The following is a 21,091-nucleotide window of genomic DNA, read 5'->3' as shown; positions in this document are numbered from 1 at the left end:
CTATTAGAAGGAGAGTGAGTGGCTTCAGAGAAATATTTTGTTATTGGCTATAATTAAAGACATCTCCAGGCCTTTCCATGTTCAATCTTGTAAAATGAAGAAAAACTGAAAAGTCATCAGGACAGTAATTATAAGAGCAATATTATCAGGTACATTATGCCCTATTTGCTTAAAAAAAACAAACAAAACAACAACAACAAAACAAAACCAAACAAAAAAAACCCCTGGGAGTTTTAAGGGAGAAGGCATCATGAATTTTGTTTATCTCGTTGGGTTTGACTGTTTTATCATCTATCAAGTTTATAAAAACATCAGCACTGGATTGGTACAAAAATGAGAGACAAAAACCGTCTACTGCATCAGTAGCTTGAGCAAATATGTGCTGAAAAACAAGCCTTATCACATGCATGATACAGACAGTTAGAGACTGCCCATACATTTTGTTGCCTTGAGAGGAAGGTAGGAAATAGTGGTAAAAAACGGTCATAAATAAGTGTAGAATATTTCTTGGTTCCTCTTTTGGAATAAGAATAGCTGACTGAACTATTACTATAACTACTACTACTAATAGCTACGTGTTTACCAGCTACCTGGCACAGCTCTGAGCACTTTACATGTACTAACACATTTAAGCCTCCTATATGTCATTATGAGGGAAGCTCTATTACCTGCACTTCATAGTAGGAAACTGAAGCACAGTGTGGCTAGTAATGCTTACTAGGAATTCTGATTTCAGAGCTTATTTTTTAACCATGCTATGCTGACTTCTATATATGAGATTTAGAAATCTATATATATATATATATGAGCAGTGTGAGCAGGGGAGGGTCAGAGAGAGGGAGATACAGAATCTGAAGCAGGCTCCAGGCTCTGAGCTAGCTGTCAGCACAGAGCCCGATGCAGGCTTCAAACCCACAAATTGTGAGATCATGACCTGAGCTGAGGTCAGACACTTAACCAACTGAGCCACCCAGGCGCCCCTAGAATATATATTTTAATGAAATATATGATTAAAATATAATCATCCTTAATCTGAACACAGGAAAGTCACGGACAATAGGTTTTTAACTTTTTTGTTTTCTTAAAGAAAAAAAAACCCAGATGTCCTAATACCTGAAACATATCAGTGTTGCTGTCATGAGTATATTCAACCACCACTGTCTGGGCCCGAGATAAGGTATACGATATGCTGTGCTGGTCCTTGTTGCTTATTGCCTAAGAAAGAAAAGATTAAAAGCAAAAATTAGCTAGTAGGGTAATCAAATCAAATTAAAAAAAGAAAAGTAATGTATTACATATTTGACACATTTTCTCCTAAATTTTAAGGGAGAAATTAATAACTCTTCCACAACTTCAGCTGTGATAGTTAGCTTCTCGGGTCGAGTACAGGGTACAAAAATAATCTGGAGATGTTATAGAGTAAGAACAGAACTTCATTGTATAAAAACACTGTAAAATCTGGGTCTCCCTTACAAATATTTTAAATTATAAAGTAATCAAAATCAAAACCCAGAAGTGTAGAATGTGAAAACACTACTCAATACTGCTTTAATAAGGAGAAAATACAACATTTTTCAGGATAATGAAGAAAATTATTTTTGAAGTAACTCAAAGAGTTATAATAAGTTACCAACAAGCCGAGTTATCTGGTTTTCTTAACCATTCTGTGACTCTACAAATGACAAATATTTGCCATATGCTGGGCCAGATATGGAAAAATTCATAGAATGATTAAATGTTACCAAAGGAAATGAAAATAATGCTTATGACTGTACTTCTGACTTATTCCAAACTAAAAACATTGCTAAAAAGAACTTTTTGGTTTTGTTTTCAGGTGTTTTCTGTGTATACGAGTTGAAGATAATATCAGAAAGGGGAAAAACCTGCACAAAGGAAGTGGAAACAGACTGCGTAGAAGGAAAACATACAATGACGGCAAAGAGTGATTATACACACCAAAGAAGCTAAATTTAAAAATGTTTCTTAATTAGAACTTTGGCATTATGAATCTTTACTTGGTTTCAATTTGTAGGTAACCTGTAATAGATAAAGCCCTAAAACAATAGCTTTAAAATTAAGATTATGAAATTTTCAAATATTGAAAGAGAATAAACAAAACACCTGAGTACCAACTATCAAAGCATTAATAATGCCATTTTTGCTTCTGATTTCCTAAAAGAAATTAAATTCAACAGATAGTATAAATGCTGCTTACATGTTCTTCTCACTCTTCTCTCTTCACAGAGGTATCCAACCACTAAATGCACTGTAGATCATTCCCATGCACGTTAACATTTAAAAAATAAACATTACAGAACTGTTTTATAGGTTTTAAAACCTATAGTTACTATAATTCAGCATAACGCAATGATTTTTCAATCAAATAATTGCAAAGAACCTTGGAAGTTAGTTCTTAATGGCTAAAGAGATTTGAAAACACAGGTTTTTGTGTACTTTGAGACTATAATCCCTGGCTTTTTAAGCTATTAAACCTACTCTTAGATTAAGAATAACAACTATGTCAAGTTAAGTTTTCACTGGACTAAAAAGCAGGGTTTAATCATATCCTAGATGACTGCCAGAAAAGGGTATTTTAGAAGTGGGATCATAAATATTTTCCCTATGATAGTGGCTCTCAATCAGAGGTAGTATTAGCTGTGTAAGGGGCACTTGGAAATATGTAGGTGCATTTTTTGGCTGTCACAGTGATTTGAAGGCTGAAATGGCATTAGTGGTTGGGACAAGCATATTAACTGTCCTGCAATATGTGGGACAATCCTTCATAAAGAACCGGCACACCTGCAAGAGCACTCCTGCAGGGGTGATTCTGGAATAGAGTTCCTCAGGTTGGATCAATTAGCCGTTCACTTCCACTACCTGCTTAGCACATCCCTTCTTTGCAAAGAGACCCTTAAAAGAAATCATCCCTTTTCTACATTCACTGGGTCTCACACAGTAATACAGAAGGCCTCATAAAAGCAAGAGGACTGTTCTAGACACTACACTGGACACAAACAAATCCAATTAACTTCAAGACTGGAGCTATGACCTAAAACAAGTCATCATATGCAAGTTTCTTTGGCTCTCGTTTATTTAGCTTATAAAGATATGTCTCAGGTGATATAGTGTTAGTGTACATCCCAGGGCTGCTTAGCTAAAGAGACAGGTACTTCCAGAAGCTGAGGAATACTCTGTAATTTTTATTCACGCAACAAATATCAAATACAGTTTGTGTTATAAAATTGGAAGTAGAGGAACTCATAGAAATGTAAAGATTTGAAATTCCCCTAGTGTCTATCACTCCAGGAACAGCCCACGTGTTCTGAAAAGGTGGCTCAGGTTTGGGAGATTTTGGTAAGGAAAGAAAAAGGAGCTAAGAGCATTAAATATGCTAGGAGAATGAGAAGTTACACTGTAGATACAGCTGGGTATTTGCTTTTACGGCTTTGATTCATTTTAATAATTACTGAGGTCTACTTTGTTCAAGGCACTATGTTAAAAGCTATGGTAGTCAGAGGCACCTGGGTGTCTCAGTTGATTGAGCATCCATCCAACTCTTGATTTTGGCTGAGGTCATGATCCCAGGGTCATGGGATTGAGCCCTGCATAAGGCTCCACTTGGAGTGTGGAGCCTGCTTATGATTCTCTCCCCACCAACCCCCCATTTCTGCCCCGCTGTTCATTTCTGTCCCTCTGCCCTACTTGTGCTCTCTAAAATTAAAAGAAAAGAAAACAAACTATGAGGGTCATAAAATGAGTAAACAAAACATATAAGCATACAGAGAATCTCTGATAAAGATCCTTAGTTTAAAAAAAAAAAAAATCACCTCATCCAACTATGCTTCTAGAACCTGAGTACACTTATTATATACTACATTTCTCACCCAGCCCAGGCAAGACCCCTTCTGATAACAGTGGAAACTCCCTACTTCTCAGGGCAGATACCTGTATAATTCTAAATAACGAATAAAGCCCTGGTTCAAAACTACCTTTTTTTTTTTAAATAAGAAAAAATAATTAAAAAAAAAAATAAAAGGGAATGTTTCCTTCTAATTTCCACCCACTGATCCTGGTTTGTCATTTAAAAAAAAAATCTGATGGCCTTCCAAATGGCAGCCCTTCAAATATTATGTCTCCAAAGTGTCTTCTCCCATCCAAACAAAAGGAAACTTCTGGTACAGAATGTAAAGTGAATGCTAGAGAATATAAACAACATGTACATGTCTTTCAATTTCTCCAAGTTAACGGATTTATTTTAATTTGTGTTTATTTGTTTGTTTTTTACCTTTGCAGCCTGAGGAGTACAAGCAATATGCACAGTGCTGGGCTTCACCCCATTTGCCTTAGGTCTTTTAAACAAAGCAAATCTACTTTTCCTTCTTCCTCTATCGCCATTTGGGAGAGATCCATTATACCTGGTGGGGGGAAAAAGTGTAGGTCATCTCTTTTAAGAACCACACAATTTTAAATTAAATGCTTTACTTTGCCTTACAATAAGGATCAATCCCCAATTAATCATCTGTTAGCAGATTGTAAGTATCTCAAATTCTGTTTAGTAATTGCTGATCCCTAGACCAGCTGTCTATGAGTATGAAACAAAATGAGATTCTTGTTACATTCCAAGTCACAAGGAAAATTTTCTGGATTTCTTAAGTTATATATATTTTTCTTCCCTCTTTTATTCAAGATAATCAAGAGCTGATTAATGGCATATCTGATTCATTAGGACTCATTCTATATCTTTTAAAGCTGAATGTTTGCATGTGCTAATACAACTTTAAAAGTACAAGATGAATTGACTAAAACAGAATCTCCTTTAATTGTCATTTAAATAGCTTAACTTTTGAAGTAAAGAATTTTTTAGACTTGTTTGATAAGTCTCAGTGACTTGAATGCACACATACATATTCACATTATGTTGGCAAAACCTGTCCAACTGAGATGCCTACTAAGTAGTGATTAAATATACTTTTGTTCAGATCTTGTAACCATTTCTCCAATGATAAAATATACATATCCTGAAAATAATCAAGTGAGGACTAAATAGGAAAAGAAGTTCAGAACAAAACATTGGGTGTTTACTATGTATTAGGCACTATTGCATTCTTTACCATATAGCATCTCATTTAATCCATCCTCAAAAGAAACTCTTGACATTGGCATCACTCACCTTTTATAGGTTAGGAATTAAGTTATTCCTCAGAGGAATAAAATTTCTTAGAGGCTCAGAGAAGTTAAGTCATTTTCTGAAGATCATACAAGTGATAATGGAAAAACTAGTATTTGAATCCAGGTGTTTGTCATGCTTTTTTTTTTTTATTCTTTATTGCTTCATTATGGCATGAACAGTGCCTTAATAATAATCTCCTCATTCACTGTCCCATGCCCTCTGACAAAATCTTTAGTTTGCTGGTCTCTTATATAGTTAGTTAATCTGAGGGAAAATGAAGCAGGGACCAGGGCCAGTTTTGAGGTTGGAGGAGAATATAATTGTAAAATGGCCTACATTAGTGGCTGATAAGAAGAGGAGGAAACTTACGCTGCCTGTCACATACAGAAATTATACCGACTCTATAAAAAATAAAACACAATGATTTCTACTGGAGAAAGTCCTTGATAATCAGAGTTCAGAGCAGTGCCCCTTAGTTAATACATTACTAATTCTAGGCTGTGTGTTGCCACCAGCCCCACTGTGGGTATCTGACCCTTCTGTCTGCAAGTTGCATGACTTGTTTCTCTTCTGGGGATATGCGGTCTCTTCCCTCACTGTGTTTCCATAGCTCAAAGCTCTTTTCTAAGAGTGACAACACCAAACTGACCTTCTCCAGCTTTATTTCTCTTACAGGGCTGGAAAGAAGTATTATTTTTAAGACACCAAGAGTACCAGATGCAGAGACAACCACTACTGCCAAGGATTAACTGAGAAACTGCTGGGCTAAGAAAGGCAGTTTAAATCATATACTCAATTTTAAATTCTAGTCTTCAGGGGTGCCGGGGTGGCTCAGTCAGTGCAGCGTCCAACTCTTGGGAGTCAAACTCTGCTTGGGATTCTCTCTCTGCCTCTCTACTGCTTGTGCTCACATATGCTCTCTCAAAATGAATAAATAAACTTAAAAAAAAAAAATTCTAGTCTTCAAAATACTCAAATTTCCTGGTAGAATTATTTAACTTGGCATAATTTTTTGGTAGTTAAAAGCTGTTTATTATTAATAAAGATCTACATGATTTGAAATTGTAACATTATAGTTACTGTCTAAGTTTCTAATCTTTTAAGCTGTTTTTCAGAAAAAAGATTTTTAGGTTTCAAAAGGTCTTAGATGATCTTGTCTGTCATTTTACGGAAGAGGAACCTAGAGCCCAGAATGGTTAAGTGACTTCCCCAAGGTCACGTAGAACTAGCAGTGTTGGAATAGACACTGGAATGTAGCATTCCGACTTCTAGTCAAGCTCATAAACTCCATATCATCTTCCTAGTTTTTTTCACTCTCTCATCTGAAACAATGGACACATTCTCACTTAAACAAAATTTGTACCAACTTGATTCTAAAACATGTTGTAATGTACAGAGAGTTGTTTTCTAGACAGAAGAAAAGGAAAAAGTACACTTTGCAATTTCTAGTTTCTGAGATTTCTAGCTAATAGACTAATATTGTGTCTCTGTTTTGATTAATGCCGAGTTAAGACTGAATACATTGAAATAATCATTTTATCTGAGAATCATCTGTTCCTCAATCTTTAGATTGTACCTATGTAAATTGATGAGAATACTTAGGAAGCAAGTAAGTACTGAGATCCTGGCCTTCAGAGTCATGATATCATTATGCCTATACAACTCTATCATAAGAACCACAGGGCCATAAGCACAAAGCAAAATGTCCTCAGAGGGACAAAGGAACAAATAAATGCTAATCTCTGTGAAATAACCTAAAGGGGGGTGGGGGGAAGGGATTTTGGTAAAGTCAGCTAAGGCAACCTCTTCTAAACGATGGAATAGGAAGACAAATGTAATGACTTCTATGGCTTTAGATAAATACATTATTTTGTCTTTAAGAAGCTTTGTGCTTTCTGGGGGTGAGGGTGAGGCAAAGTTTATGCATATTAGAGCACTTAAGAGTTGGCATAAAAGTGAGAATTAAAAGACTTTCGTGATTTAATATTATCAACATTATTTTGAGGTAATATTACCTTGTAGCTTTAAATTATTTTTGGAAATAGGTAGGAAATACATTCTAAAAAGTAGTTTTAATTTAGATGCCAAAATTACTATGTATTATTCAATTTTATGTCTCATCAAATGGGGAAAACTTACCCTAAGACAATGAGTTCACCATATTTTACTGGTGCTTTGGATGGATGATTTTCTTGATCAGGAGAAAACATGAGCTTGGCTGTCTTTCCTCAAATCTTTGTTCACTGGTCAGGAGCCTTGGACACCTTTTGCATTATCTCCTAGAGGGGAAAAGTTTTCATTAATAATGTGAACAATAAGTTTCAGTTAAAATAAAGATGTTGGGGAGCCTGGGTGGCTTAGCTGGGTAAGCACTCAACTTTGGCTTGGGTCCTGATCTCACAGTTCAAGGGTTTGAGTCCTGCATGAGACTCTATGCTGACAGCTCAGAGCCTGGAGCCTGCATCAGATTCTGTGTCTCCCTCTCTCTCTCTCTCTCTGTCCCTCCCCAACTCATACTCTGCCTCTCTCTCAAAAATAAATAAACATTTAAAAAAATTAAAATGAGGATGTTATTTTCTAACAATCTTTGTGAGCACAATATTACGCAAAATATATCACATTACATATAAAGTGTGTGACATTTTCCCGTATAGTGGTTATATATTTGTTCCAACTGTTTAAATAGTTTAAAAATGTAAATTTGGAAATTTCTTCTTCTAGGAAGATAGAGTAGGAGTATTTTTCCCTATTATTTCCACTAACTATAACTAAAAACTCTGGATATTATATATAAAATATAAGAAGACTCTGAAAAGTAGAGAAGAGGTAGACCAACTAGGGACTTTGGGGCACAAGGAATGACACAGTGCTGAGTTCTCTTGGTTTTCTTTTTGCTTAATATACCCCAGATTTAGAGCTGAAGAATTCAGCAATCTGGAAATATCAATTGGCAGAGACAAAAAGAAGCCACCCCCAAAGCTTCTTGTTCACTCTAGTTAAAGGAAGGAGAAAGAGGCAGCCTTAGCAATACACACAATTTTTGATCAATAGCCACTCTTACTATAGCCAACCACCACAGAAACCACTGGCCCTACCACTGCCCATACAAGCAAGAGCCAAGTGGGGAGCCTTCACATGTACCTCAGGAGGCCTTAATGAAGAGTACCTTCTCCCTGACAACCAAGGGATTGTGAGGGCAGCCAAGTAGGGAGCCAGGACTTCTTCCCTGCTGGTTGGTAACATGTTCCCCACCTTACTCTCACTCTGTCAGTGGAGACCATCTGGGGAGCCTGGACTTCCACCCTCATCAGACAGTAACATCCTTGTTACTCTCTTTCCCTTGGGTGTCACTGAAGGCTGAGTAGGTGACCTGGAGTTCTATGTCTACCTGGCAGTAACAAGTAGGCAGTCCCTATTCCTCTGCCAAAGCAGTGTCAGAAAAAGACAGTAGAAGCAGTAGGTTTAAATAACACCCAGAGTCTCAGAACATAATAATAAAATGTCTGGGTTTCAACAGAAAACCATTCATTGTAGTAAGAACTAGAAAGATTTAAGACAATGCAAAAAGATAATCAATAAATACCAAAGCTGAGATGACAGAGATGTCAGAATTATCTGACAAAGATTTTAAACCAACCATGATAAAAATGTTTTAATAAGCAATCACAAACATATTTGGGACAAACAAACAAAAAAAGAAAGTCTTGACAAAAAAACAAGATTTAAAAGCCCACTTCTTAGGACAGGCTCACCAGCAGAATAGAAGGGACATAATAAAGAATCAGTGAACTAGAAGATAGAAATTACCTAATCTGAACAAGAGAGAAAATAGCCAAAGAAGGAGAAAGAAGGAGATAGGAGAAGGAAGGAAGGAAGGAAGGAAGGAAGGAAACAGAGCAAACAGAGCCTTATGGACTTGTGGGACCACAGCAAAAGATCTAATGTCTGTATCACTGGAACCCATAAAGAGAGGAGAAAGAGAATGGAGCCAGAAAAGTAGTCAAAGATGTAATGGCCAAAAACTTAGCAAATTTGGAAAGAGGAACACAACCACAGATTCAAGAAGCTGAACAAACCTCACACAGCATAAACCTGAAGAAATCCACTCCAAGATACATCATAATTAAACTTCTGGAAACTAAAGGCGAAGAAAATATCTTGAAAGCAATCAGAGAGAAATTATACCTTACTTATGGGTCAGGAAAAGCAATGAGAATGACAGCGGGTTTCTTATCAGAAACTATGGAAGTCATAAGAAAGTTCATTTTTTCCAGGTGCTTAAACAACGGTCAACCCAGAATCTTATACCCAGCAAAAACAGAGGAGAAATCAAAATAGTCTCAGGTGAGGGAACATTTGTCACCAACAGATCTACTCTAATAGAATGGCTAGAGTAAATGGTCTAAGAAAAGAAATGATAAAAGAGGAGAACCTTGGAACACCAGAAAAGAAGAAACAACATGGTAAGTAAAAGTATGGGTAAATACAATAAGCTTTTCCACATTATATCTGAAAGTTAAAGTAAAAATTAACAACACTGTCTGGTCTGGTTGTAAATGTATGTAAAGGAAATATTTAAGACAATTATATATGGTACACCTGGGCATTTATCCTAGAGAAATGAAGACTTACGTTACAAAATCTGTACACAAATGTTTATAGCAACCTTATTCATAACAGCCAAAAACTAGAACAATCCAGATATTCTTTACTGAGTGAATGATTAAACTGCTGTACACCTATGCTGTGAAATAGTACACAGCAATGAAAAGGAACAAACTATTGGTATATGAAATAACATGGATGAATCTCTAGAGAATGATGCTGAGTAAAAAAAGGCAACCTTAATGGATTACACAAATGATTTTATTCATATAACATTCTTGAAACGACAAAACTATAGCAATGGGAAACAGAAAAATGCTTGCCAGGAGCTAAGGAGGGGGTGGGAGTAAAAAGGAAGTGGGTGTGGCTACAAAAGAATAGGAAAGACCTCCGTGGTGAATGAAAATGTTCTGTATCTTTACCAATGTCAATATTCTGGTTGTGGTATTTTACTATAGTTTTGCAAGATATTGTCACTGGGGGAAATTGTGTAAAGATGCCCTTAATTAAGGGGCTTCTAGGTGAGTCAATCAGGTGATCATCTGATTCTTGATTTCATCTCAGATCATGATCTAAGGGTCATGGGGTTGAGACCCTGCATGAGGCTCTGTGCTGAGCATGGAACCTGCTGAAGATTCTCTCAATCCCTATCACCTGCCCCTCTCCCCTGCTCACAAGTGCTCTCTCTTAAAAAAAAAACCTTGTTAAAAACTATAAATTTGACACACATATGGAAAACAACACGAACACTTCTGATAAGCCAGAAAAATTGCTATAATAAACAATCCCCATAATACTATCATGTCTACTTCATCAGTAGTTTAATGGGATTCCTACATCTACTCTTTCTATGGTCTTGTTAGACCTGTTACAAAGGTTTCACAACAAAACTCTTACTAGCTAGCCCATGACAGTCTCCTGGGTTTTTACTTTCATCAACAGGTTTCATAGGAAACTCATGAAAGAAAAATTGCCTTTCTACAGTACAGTTAAATACCGTCTACAGCAGCACTTTCAGAGAGAAGACAAGACAGACTATTTGTAGCCCAATGAATAAGAACAAGCAAAAGAGGAAGGCTTAGCCATTTCATCTTCTTTTATCTCTTGTAATTGACACAAATATTTAGACCAGCAATTCAGACAAACACACTAATTTTTATTAGTAAATTTAAAAAAAACCCTAAGTTATTTTAAAGAAATAAAACATGCTTGATAACTATTTATTATTATTATTTAATGTTCATTTATTTTTGAGAGAGAAAGAGAGGGGAGGGGCAGAGAGAGAGGGAGGCACAGAATCTGAAAGGCTCCAGGCTCTGAGCTGTCAGCGTAGAGCCTGACCCAGGGCCTGAACCCATGAACTATGAGATCATGGCCTAAACGAAGTCGATCACCCAACCAAATGAGCCACTCAGGTACCCCCATGCTTAAGAACTATTTAAAAAAAAAAAACAAGCATACATTTCCTCCATTCAAATACACTATAAAATCCTCTCATCTCCCCAGATGAATTTCTCCCCAGGGAAATGTTTTATTTCAGTAAAATAAACTATACTGATATCATCCCCCATTTAGAAAAACAATATGAAGCTAACTAAAACCTTCAGAGTAAAAACTTAAAGAGTTTTACAACAAATTAATTCAATTTAACTAAACAATTTTGGTTCCATAACAAGACATTCTGACCTATATTAAATCATACTTTAATGTATGAACAAGAATTCATACCTTCTTATTTCCCCCATAAGGAAGCATCCCATTACAAAATGCTAAGCAAAGCTTAATCAGAAGCTTTAACTGTGCCTTTCTTATTAAAGGTACTGCCATCAAATATGAAAACACTGCTTTGACACATTTCTGACCAAAAACAGCAAGAATTAAAAATGTAATAATAAGAATTAAATTTAAGGCTTAAATTAGATTTTAATAACATAGCTTTGTCTTGATTTAGACTCCTATTTAGGGTTACTTTATATTTTTAGGAAGTGATCATTTTCCATTTATAGTAAAATCTTCCTTTTAAAAAAACTTTATTTAAAGAGGTAAGTCAATTTAAATGGTACTAAATAGTATTAGTAAGTATACAAATCTGAAATCTGAAAGTTATATAAATGAGTGCCCATATTTGGCTGACATCAGCATATAGCACGGCTAGCAAATATTAGCGCATGTTCTAGTTCTAGCTCTCTTTGAACAAAGCAATGTTTCCTCATCTCTAAAAATGATGGGACTAAAGTAGAATAAAGAGAATTTTGGAGCTGTGAAAAATATGAGACCATCTGCTTCTAACATAAGAATTTACAAGTAATGTACATATAGGACTGTAGATTTGGCCCCATTGCCTCTGCAGCAAAAGGAACAATTTTTAGGTTTCACAAGAAACTAGAGTAGGGCTAACATACAGCCAACATTCTATACATCCTGGAGTGCTTGGCCTAATTAGCCAAGAAAAACAATAGATTTCCAATTAAGCTTATTCTTATTCTGCTTAGATACAATAGAAGGCATGATTTGGGGATATTTTATCAGTGATATCAAAGTTTCAATCACAGGAACACACTCAAACTTGGCTTCTATTTCTGTATCTAATAATCTAAAACCTATAATAAAACACTATAATAATATTGTTTATACACTTAAATGACCCAAGATAAAACAGTTTTCTTAAATTTAAATGGCATATCATCAATGCTATATTAAACTGGCATTCTTAAACTATGAATAACATATGCCACGATAACTACTCCACCAGGAATCTTCGATTGCAATTCTAAAACATGGTGATAGGTGACTGTTGGAAAAAAGTTGTTAGAATCTTTATATGTTCTAAAGAGTCATGACTTTCAAAATGGTTCAAAATCTTTAACAAAACCCAGTTGCAAGATAGTGCTCTTGTACTCATTCTCTTTATATATTCTCTGTATTTAAAATCTAAATAAGATACAGAATTCTTCAAAATTAATTCCTAAAGTCACTTGAGAATATGAAATGAACATATGTATAAACTCTAATGACTCAATTACTGGCTCTACCTGTTGATATTCAATTAAGTTAGTTGGTGTGACCACATTATGTTCAGTTCTATCCCAATGTGATGATCTAACAAAAATAATATTAAATAATGCCCTTAACTCTGAGACTGGAAAAAAAAAACGATAGAAAAAAATCTTGCTAAAATAATAAGGCTGTTATTTTAAAGCTCTGCTTGATCCTTAAAAAGTAAGCATGTTATTATCAGCAGGGACCTTCCCAAGTTAAACAAATTTTATTATTATTATTATTATTTTTTAATGTTTTATTTATTTCTAGAAGAGAGAGAGAGAGACAGCGTGAGCAGGGGAGGGTCAGAGAGAGAGGGAGTCACAGACTGCAACAGGCTCCAGGCTCCGAGCTGGCAGTCAGCACAGAGCCCGACGCGGGGCTCAAACCCACGAACCGTGAGATCATGACCTAAGCAAAAGTCAGACGCTTAACCAACTAAGCCACCCAGGCGCCCCTAAACAAATTTTTTTAAAGAAACCTATTCTAGAATAATGTTTTCTTTTTCTTTTTTTAAAAGTTTATTTATTTTGAGAGAGAGAGACAAAGCACGAGCAGGGGAGGGCCGGAGAAAGGGAGACAGGGAGAGAGGGGGAGAAAGAGAGAAAGAGAGAGAGAGAGAGAAAGAGAGAGAAAGAGAGAGAATCCCAACCAGGCTCTATGCTGGCAGCAAAGAGCCTGACATGGGGCTTGAACTGACAAACCAGGAGACCATGACCTGAGTTGAAACCAAGAGTCGGATGCTTAACCAACTGAGACATCCAGGGGCCCTGGTGTTATTTTCTGTATAGGCTTAGAAAATTTTTAAAATGAGCCATAAAATATATACTTCTTAGAAATAGTCTCTTTACTTTGACTAATAAAACATTCTAATAACTTGTTTTCTTAAAGGCCAGTGAAGTACAAATGTTTTAATATCAACTCTTCCCAAAGGAATGACTTTCTATAATATATAATTGTCAGTTTCATTTAAAGAAGGAAAACTGGGAAATCAATCTTTTTTCAGATTGCTCTCCCAACATTACACATTTTTTCCTTTATTATTTACGCTGCACACAGCCTTTTGCTTACTACCTACGAAACACAAATACAAAATCCCTGCTCTGAAAAATAAAAAGCAAACCAAACACTAAGCAAAGAACAAAACCAATCTTACGTAGATATTTACGTCATCTTTTGAACACTTCTATTTTGGTGGGGAAGTGAGCAGGCATAAAGGGATGTGGAGAAAAAAGAAAAGGAAAATGTTTTAAAACATGAAGTGCTTCTTTACAGTGAAAAACATAATGTGGATTGCATATATCATCTCTGATGAAACAGATTCCCATCTACACTAGAGTTCCTCTTTGGCTGATTTCAAAAGAATGACTCGAACAGAACTGTTTTGGTATATTTGTGATGGAGCCATTTTACGAAACCAATACACTGATGATTGAAGGGAGGTAATTTATGGCAGTTTCTTGATAAGAGTGAAAATCTAATCATCTTCTTCCTTCTTTTTACAATCAGTAGGATTAATAAGCAGCATTCTTCCATAAAAGGAAAGAAAGAAGAAACAATGGAGTATGAGGTTACTACTGCCTGTCAGTGACTTTTAGCTTTTAATTCAGCAACAGAGAAAGTAAAGTCCATGTTCCTCCTCCCAAGATACAGGTCACCTCATGTGTGAACACCCAAGTCTTCCCTGTAAGGACAGCCAAATGACATGCTGATATTCTACCACCTACAGGGACAATATTATTTTCATCCTGATGGGAAAGCAGTCAACATCTTTCCCATAGACAGTATTTACTCCTCTAAACTAGGGTTTCTCGACCTTGGCACTACTAATTCTTAGATACTGTGGGGTGGCTGGCCTGCAATACCCGGCCTTTACACCATCTAGATGCCAGGAGCATTCCTACTTGCTATGATCAAAGATGTCTCACCTTCCCACCCCCCCTCCCATCTCTTACTCTCCTTCCCACTTTTCACCCTATGAGAACCACTGTTGTTTGTTTGTTTGTTTTTTTTTTTACAAATAGTTTATTGTCAAGTTGGTTTCCATGTAACACTCAGTGCTCATCCCCACAAGTGCCCTTCTCCATGCCCATCACCCCCATACCCATCAGTCCTCAGTTTGTTCTCAACATTCAAGAATCTCTCATGGTTTGCCTCCCTCTCTCTCCCCTCCTATTTCCCCCCTTCTTCTCCCTCAGGGTCCTCTGTTAAGGTCCTTCTAATCCTCCTTTACGTGCAAACATATGGTAGCTGTCCTTCTCTGCCTGACTTATTTCACTCAACTTAACACCCTCAAGTTCCATCCATGTTGCTACACATGCCCAGATTTCATTCTTTCTCACTGCCATGTAGTATTCCATTGTATAGATAAAGCACATCTTATTGATCCATTCGTCTGTTGATGGACACCTAGACTCTTTCCATGTTTTGGCTATTGTTGAAAGTGCTGCTATGAACACTGGGGTCCATGTGCCCCTATGCATCAGCACTCCTGTATCCCCTGGGTAAATTCCTAGCAGTGCTATTGCTGGGTCATAGGGGAGTTCTATTGTGAATTTCTTGAGGAACCTCCACACTGTTTTCCAGGGGAGCTACACCAGTTTACATTCCCCCCAACAGTGCAGGAGGGTGCCTGTTTCTCCCCATCCTCGCCAGCATCTAGTCCTCTAGTGGCTCATTTTAGCCACTCTGACCGGCGTGAGGTGGTATCTCAGTGTGGTTTAGATTTGTATCTCCCTGATGAGGAAGGATGCTGAGCATCGTTTCATGTGTCTGTTGGCCATCTGGATGTCCTCTTTTGAGAACCACTGTTCTAATCTCAAATTGAGGATGACAATTTGCTTCTAGGAGGGAGATTTTCCCTATTTTTGGCATGGTGCTTGGCACACAGTAAGATATTTAATAAATATTTGCTTTCTTACATCATCATATTTGATATCTTAAAAGCTATTACTAAGCCTTGTGGTAGTGAAGGCAATGGCTTAAAAGGTAGCTGCAGTTTCAGTATTTTATTAGAATCAATAAAAGTGGCTTGAAGTGAAAATTGAAGAACTATCATCTTATCTTGATGCTGATTAATTATTAATATTTGTGTGCATTTAAAATACTTTAATATTGTAGCAACCTCTCTCAAGTGGTTGAAGGAAAGTTGGGGTGGCCACAGAAGTAGTTTTATAGGCCAGTGCTGGGTAGTCTGACATTTAGAGAAAGGCTAATCTGTAAAGGCCAGAATAGCAAATATCTTCTTGACCTAGGGGGCCCATATCTAGAGAAATTAAAAGCAAGCTTTGGAAAGCATGGGGAAATCTTTTTAAATCAAAAGGGGTGTCAATTTGAATCAACCTTGGATTAAAGTCTATCTTGCACTGGCACAGAATGTTAATTAGCAAGGTGCTTTCACATAAGATTATTTTACTTGACCCTCACAATAGCCCTATGAATTAGATAGCAAAGTCTTATTAACTCCATTTTCCAGATAAGGGAACTGAGTGTGTCAGTCAGAAAGGCCACTGACTGGGTTCAAGGTCAAACAGGTAATATCTGGCAAAGGTAGAACTGAAACCCATATATTAATTCAACATACATTAACTCATTTAATTTCTATCACAACTATATCAAGTATAGTCATTTATCCCCATTTTATAAATGGAGAAACTGTGGCTCCTGTAAGTTAAGTAGTCTGGGTTTTCTGATACCACCAATCAAATCCCACCCAAGCCTGGGAGGTGGGGGCTAACACCTACATAAGAACAGAAGACTCTATTATGGGACCATTTAGGAGAGAGTATAAAGTATAGCTGGGTAAGATAAACTAAACAAGTTAAACTCTAGTATAGACTAGTAACAACGATGCAACTATGACTAGTATTTTTTTTGAGACTGTTTGAAACTTTATCACTTCCTTACTGCTCACTGTATTTGTCAATCCTGTTTCCTGGTAGCAATCAACAATAAACACTTCAGTAAATGAAATGGACTTTGTATGGCTGTTTAAAAAATGGAAAGGGAGAAAGAAACCTCAGGTGAAAAGCAGGGTATTACACTAAGGCTAATTCCTGGTACCGTCAGGAAGAAAAACATGTATTCGAAGTGAGTCAAGACAGCTTATGGGTGAACTGCCTTCAGGACTCCCTAAAAAGGGACAAGCCAAGAAAAAACTGCAGGGCATTATTCCTGATTGGCTGACCTCAATGATCACTTAATCCCCTATATCTAGAAATGTATTTAAAAAATTTTTTTAATGTTTTATTTATTTTTGAGAGAGAGAGAGAGAGCATAAGCAGGGAAGGCACAGAGAGAGGGAGACACAGAACTTGATGCAGGCTCCAGGTTCTGAGCTAGCTGTTAGCAGAGATCCCGATGAGGGGCTCAAACTAACAAGCCATGAGATCATGACCTGAGCCGAAGTTGGACACTTAACCAACTGAGCCACCCAGATGCCCCTAGAAATGTATTTTAAAAAGACACAACTAAGGCCTCAAACATTTGTATAGTCCCTGCCCATACTTGTCCTGTATGCAACCCTTTCAGATTACCAAAGTTCGGAAAAAGGTAATATGCTTCGCAGAAAGGAAGACTAGAAATTCCCCTAGGTTTAACCACTAAAGTCTTGAACAAAAGTCTGCAGAAACCAGCAAATTCAGCGGGATTTGATAGCTATTTGGAACAAAAACATTGGATAAAAGTATATTCATGGAAAATTCTATCATTTTCTAAAGTCAGCACCCAACACTGGCAGTCAACTCATGCTTATGCTACCTCTTTTTTTTCATAGTGGCTAACACTTACTGGATTCTGTCTCCGTGCCAAGCACTGTCCTAAGCACTTTACATGTATTAACTGATTTAATCCTCAGANCGGGGCTCGAACCCATGAACCGTGAGATCATGACCTGAGTCGAAGTTGGACGCTTAACCGATTGAGCCACCCAGGAGCCCTGAGGTAGGAACTATTACAACCCTTATTTTATAGATAAGAACATTATGTTACAACTCAAATTCTAGCTAGCTTTCTGGAACTGCTGAAATAATTGAGTTTAAAAGTACCTGTGGGTGGTGGTTACAGGAGAGGACTACAATGGGAAACTAAACAACATACAAGAAAATCCCTCAACTCTTCCTACTACAAAATATTAAGCAGAGCTTACATAAATTCTACTGTCCTAACATGGAAATAAACTACAATATTGCCTAGCCACTTTTATTTTCTCAGTAATTCAATGAATTGGTTAAAGCTGAATTTAAAAGTCCCTTGAATAAAATTTAAACCTGGAAAAAATGAATTAAATGGATTTTCCCCAACCACTTTCAAACCATTAAAAACGCAAAGAGTCTACGATCATCTTTTTAATCTCCAGGAGTAAGCCATATTAATCTTATGTAGGTTATGGGCTCTTCCAAAGAGTATTATTTAATAATTATTTTGGGGGTGCCTGGGTGGCTTAGTCGGTTAAGTGTCCGACTTTCGCTTAGGTCATGATCTCGCGGTTTGTGGGTTTGAGCCACGCATTGGGCTCTGTGCTGACTGCCAGCTCAGAGCCTGGAGCCTGTTTCAGAGTCTGTGACTCCCCCTCTCTCTGACCCTCCCCTGCTCACGCTGTCTCTCTCTCTCTCTCCTAGAAATAAATAAAACATTAAAAAAAATAATTATTATTATTTTGGACAGTTAAATTACTCCTAGATATTTCTGGGTTTCTCTAGTCCTTATTTTCCTTGAAACACTGACCAAGTTATCTGCATTTTTAAGAAAGCACCAACAATGGTCTCAAAATATCTCCCCCAAGACATTATTAACTATATAGGAGAAAACAGAAACTTCATAGTGGGGAAAACCTGATAGACTCCATTTTAACCAACTGATCAAGGATAACATTATCCATAATAAGACAGTTTGAGATCATGTATGCCTTGATTATGATGCACCAAAAGGACACATCACTTTTTTCCATTGTATACTGCCAAAAAATGTATAACCTCAATCTAATAATTATCAGAAAACATCAGACCAACCCAAATTGACAGACATTTCACAAAATAATTACCAGTAGTCACTCAAAGTGCTTTTGAAGTCATAAAAGACAAAGACTGAAAAACTCCCAGACTGGAAGAGGTTAAGGAGATGCAATCACTACCTGGGATATGGGATCATGAACTGGATCTGGGAACAGAAAAAGGACACTAGTGGAAAACTGTTTACATTTGAACATGATCTATGGTTTAGTTAATAGTACTGTACCAGTGTTAATTTCCTGGTTTTGATAAATACAATCTGGTTATATAGACTGTTTACCTTAGGGGAAGCCGAGTAAAGGGTATCCGTAAACTTGCTGAATTATCTTTCCAATTTTTCTATAAGGCTAAAATGACTTCAAAATGAAAAGTAAATAAGAGACAAAAACAGACAGAACACACAAAATAGCCCTTTAATTTAGCAAAAGGCATTATGAAAATGAATTCAAGATTCAGACTCTGCCTCCTTTCAGCTTTCTCCCAACCTAAAGGTGCAGTACAGCCAAGCTGTGCTGGTCCTGTCAAGTCACCGTGCCTTCCGTGCTTTCTCTGATATCAAACTGCCCATCCACAGCCCCCTTGCTCAAGAAAGTTGTTACTACATAAGTGTGGCCACTGGATGGACTGAGTGATACCAGGACCAAAGTGATCCATCCCCACACTGACCAGATTTTTGCAGAATGATGTTTCATAGATTTTTCTTAAAAAACAAAAAAACCCCAAAAACCAAAAAATGTTATACACATAAGGGCAACTTTATCATTACTGTTGTAGCTTTATTAGAAAACACTTCGGGGGTACCTGGGTGGTTAGGTCAGTTGAGCATCCGACCTCAGCTCAGGTCACAATCTCATGGTTTGTGAGTTCAAGCCCCATGCTGGGCTTTGTGCTGACAGCACAGAGCCTGCTTCAAGATCCTATCTCCTTCTCTCTCTGCCCTTCTCCCACTGGCGCACACACTCTCTCTCTCTCAAAAATAAATAAAAAGCTTTAAAGAAAACACTTTGTATATGCAATAATATAATAGTTACTGAATTCATGCATTTACATTTAATTTTCTTATCTATAAAGCGAGGGTTTATAATAGTTCTTTCTCATTAGGCTGTTCTGAGAATTAAATCAGTTATAAATGTAAATTCAATTAATGTACATAAATTTACATGTAACTGAAATCTAACAGTATCTGAATTTGAGTTCTGTCCACCTCTACACATGAATCCTGGTCTTAAAGAATTTATGAAAAGGAATAGAAGGGAGCAAGAGTTAGGAAGAAGCAGCATCAACCTGTAATTCTGATACATTTCATTAAACAAAATCTTGAAAAGCTATAATATCAAAGACTCTGAATTATTCACTGATTACTTCATTATGATACTGTTTTCTTCAAACTAGAGGAGACAACTGTGAATGTCTAAGCTGTGTGTGACGGCCTAGGGTCAACCCTGAGAACTCTGGCCCTGGACAGTCATGAGGGCTAGATCCAGGTCCTTCATGAATTCTCAAATCTACTATTCTATAGCACATGATTTTCCCTACTTGTAAAATGTTGACAATATTTTTCATACTTCATAGAATTTGACACTAGGACTGTGCCAAGAACAACAAAGCTGCTTTGAGATTTGGATGTTGGACCATGTGCTCAGTTCACTCACTGTATACTGAAGTTATAGACTTTTGGGTCTCTCAAAACTATTCAAAATGTAAGAGAAAAAAAAAATTTTTTAAAGTATTTGCTAAATACCTAGTATGTGTTTAATTAGGTATCCAAAGTAGGTCTTAATACTCAGTTCATTTATAGTGACACAGCTCCATCACTTTAGGTTTATTTTCTCAGATATTCATCTTTATTTCTTAGTACCTAAACAAATGCTTATAATCTATTTTTGTAGGTAAATTTGATACAATATAAGGTCTAGTTTTCTACTACTTATAATATGTAACAGGCTCTGAAATACAATCAAAGTCCTCAAAAATCAGCACAGTTAGTTTCAAGGTTGAATGTTGTATATAAATGTTTGATTTTTAACAGGGGAAAAATAGTACATCTAAGTCAAGTCAGATTTCGTATATGTACTCCCTGCTCTTACACGGAAGTGAACTTTAACTTTCAATAGTTTTGTAATTCCACTATAAGTTCTATTAAAAAGGACTGGAAAAAGAAAAGTGTAGTTGAAAATTCAAATTACAAATGAATCTCCAATACTGTTTTAACAGCAAGGTCAATTACCTATAGACAGAGATTATTAAAAGATGACAACTGTTATTAATC

General features: G+C 36.6%; 1 protein-coding gene across 1 annotated transcript in view; it reads right to left on the bottom strand.

The window, feature by feature from the left end:
* The window catches only part of PELI1 (pellino E3 ubiquitin protein ligase 1), a 58,593-nt gene that overhangs the window by 6,722 nt on the left and 30,780 nt on the right, over nt 1-21,091 (bottom strand). The window contains exons 2-4 of the mRNA XM_077766427.1: nt 7,310-7,449; nt 4,286-4,415; nt 1,114-1,215 (exon numbers count right to left, since the gene is read on the bottom strand). Of these exons, the coding sequence (XP_077622553.1) occupies nt 1,114-1,215; nt 4,286-4,415; nt 7,310-7,380 (303 nt within the window). The 5' untranslated portion in view covers nt 7,381-7,449. The remainder of the gene's footprint in view (nt 1-1,113; nt 1,216-4,285; nt 4,416-7,309; nt 7,450-21,091) is intronic.

Source organism: Crocuta crocuta, unplaced genomic scaffold (assembly GCF_008692635.1).
Source record: "Crocuta crocuta isolate KB4526 unplaced genomic scaffold, BGI_CrCroc_1.0 scaffold113, whole genome shotgun sequence".
Lineage (NCBI taxonomy): Eukaryota > Metazoa > Chordata > Mammalia > Carnivora > Hyaenidae > Crocuta > Crocuta crocuta.
The sequence above is the reverse complement of the archived record's forward strand: the minus strand, read 5'-3'. Positions and strand labels throughout refer to the sequence as shown.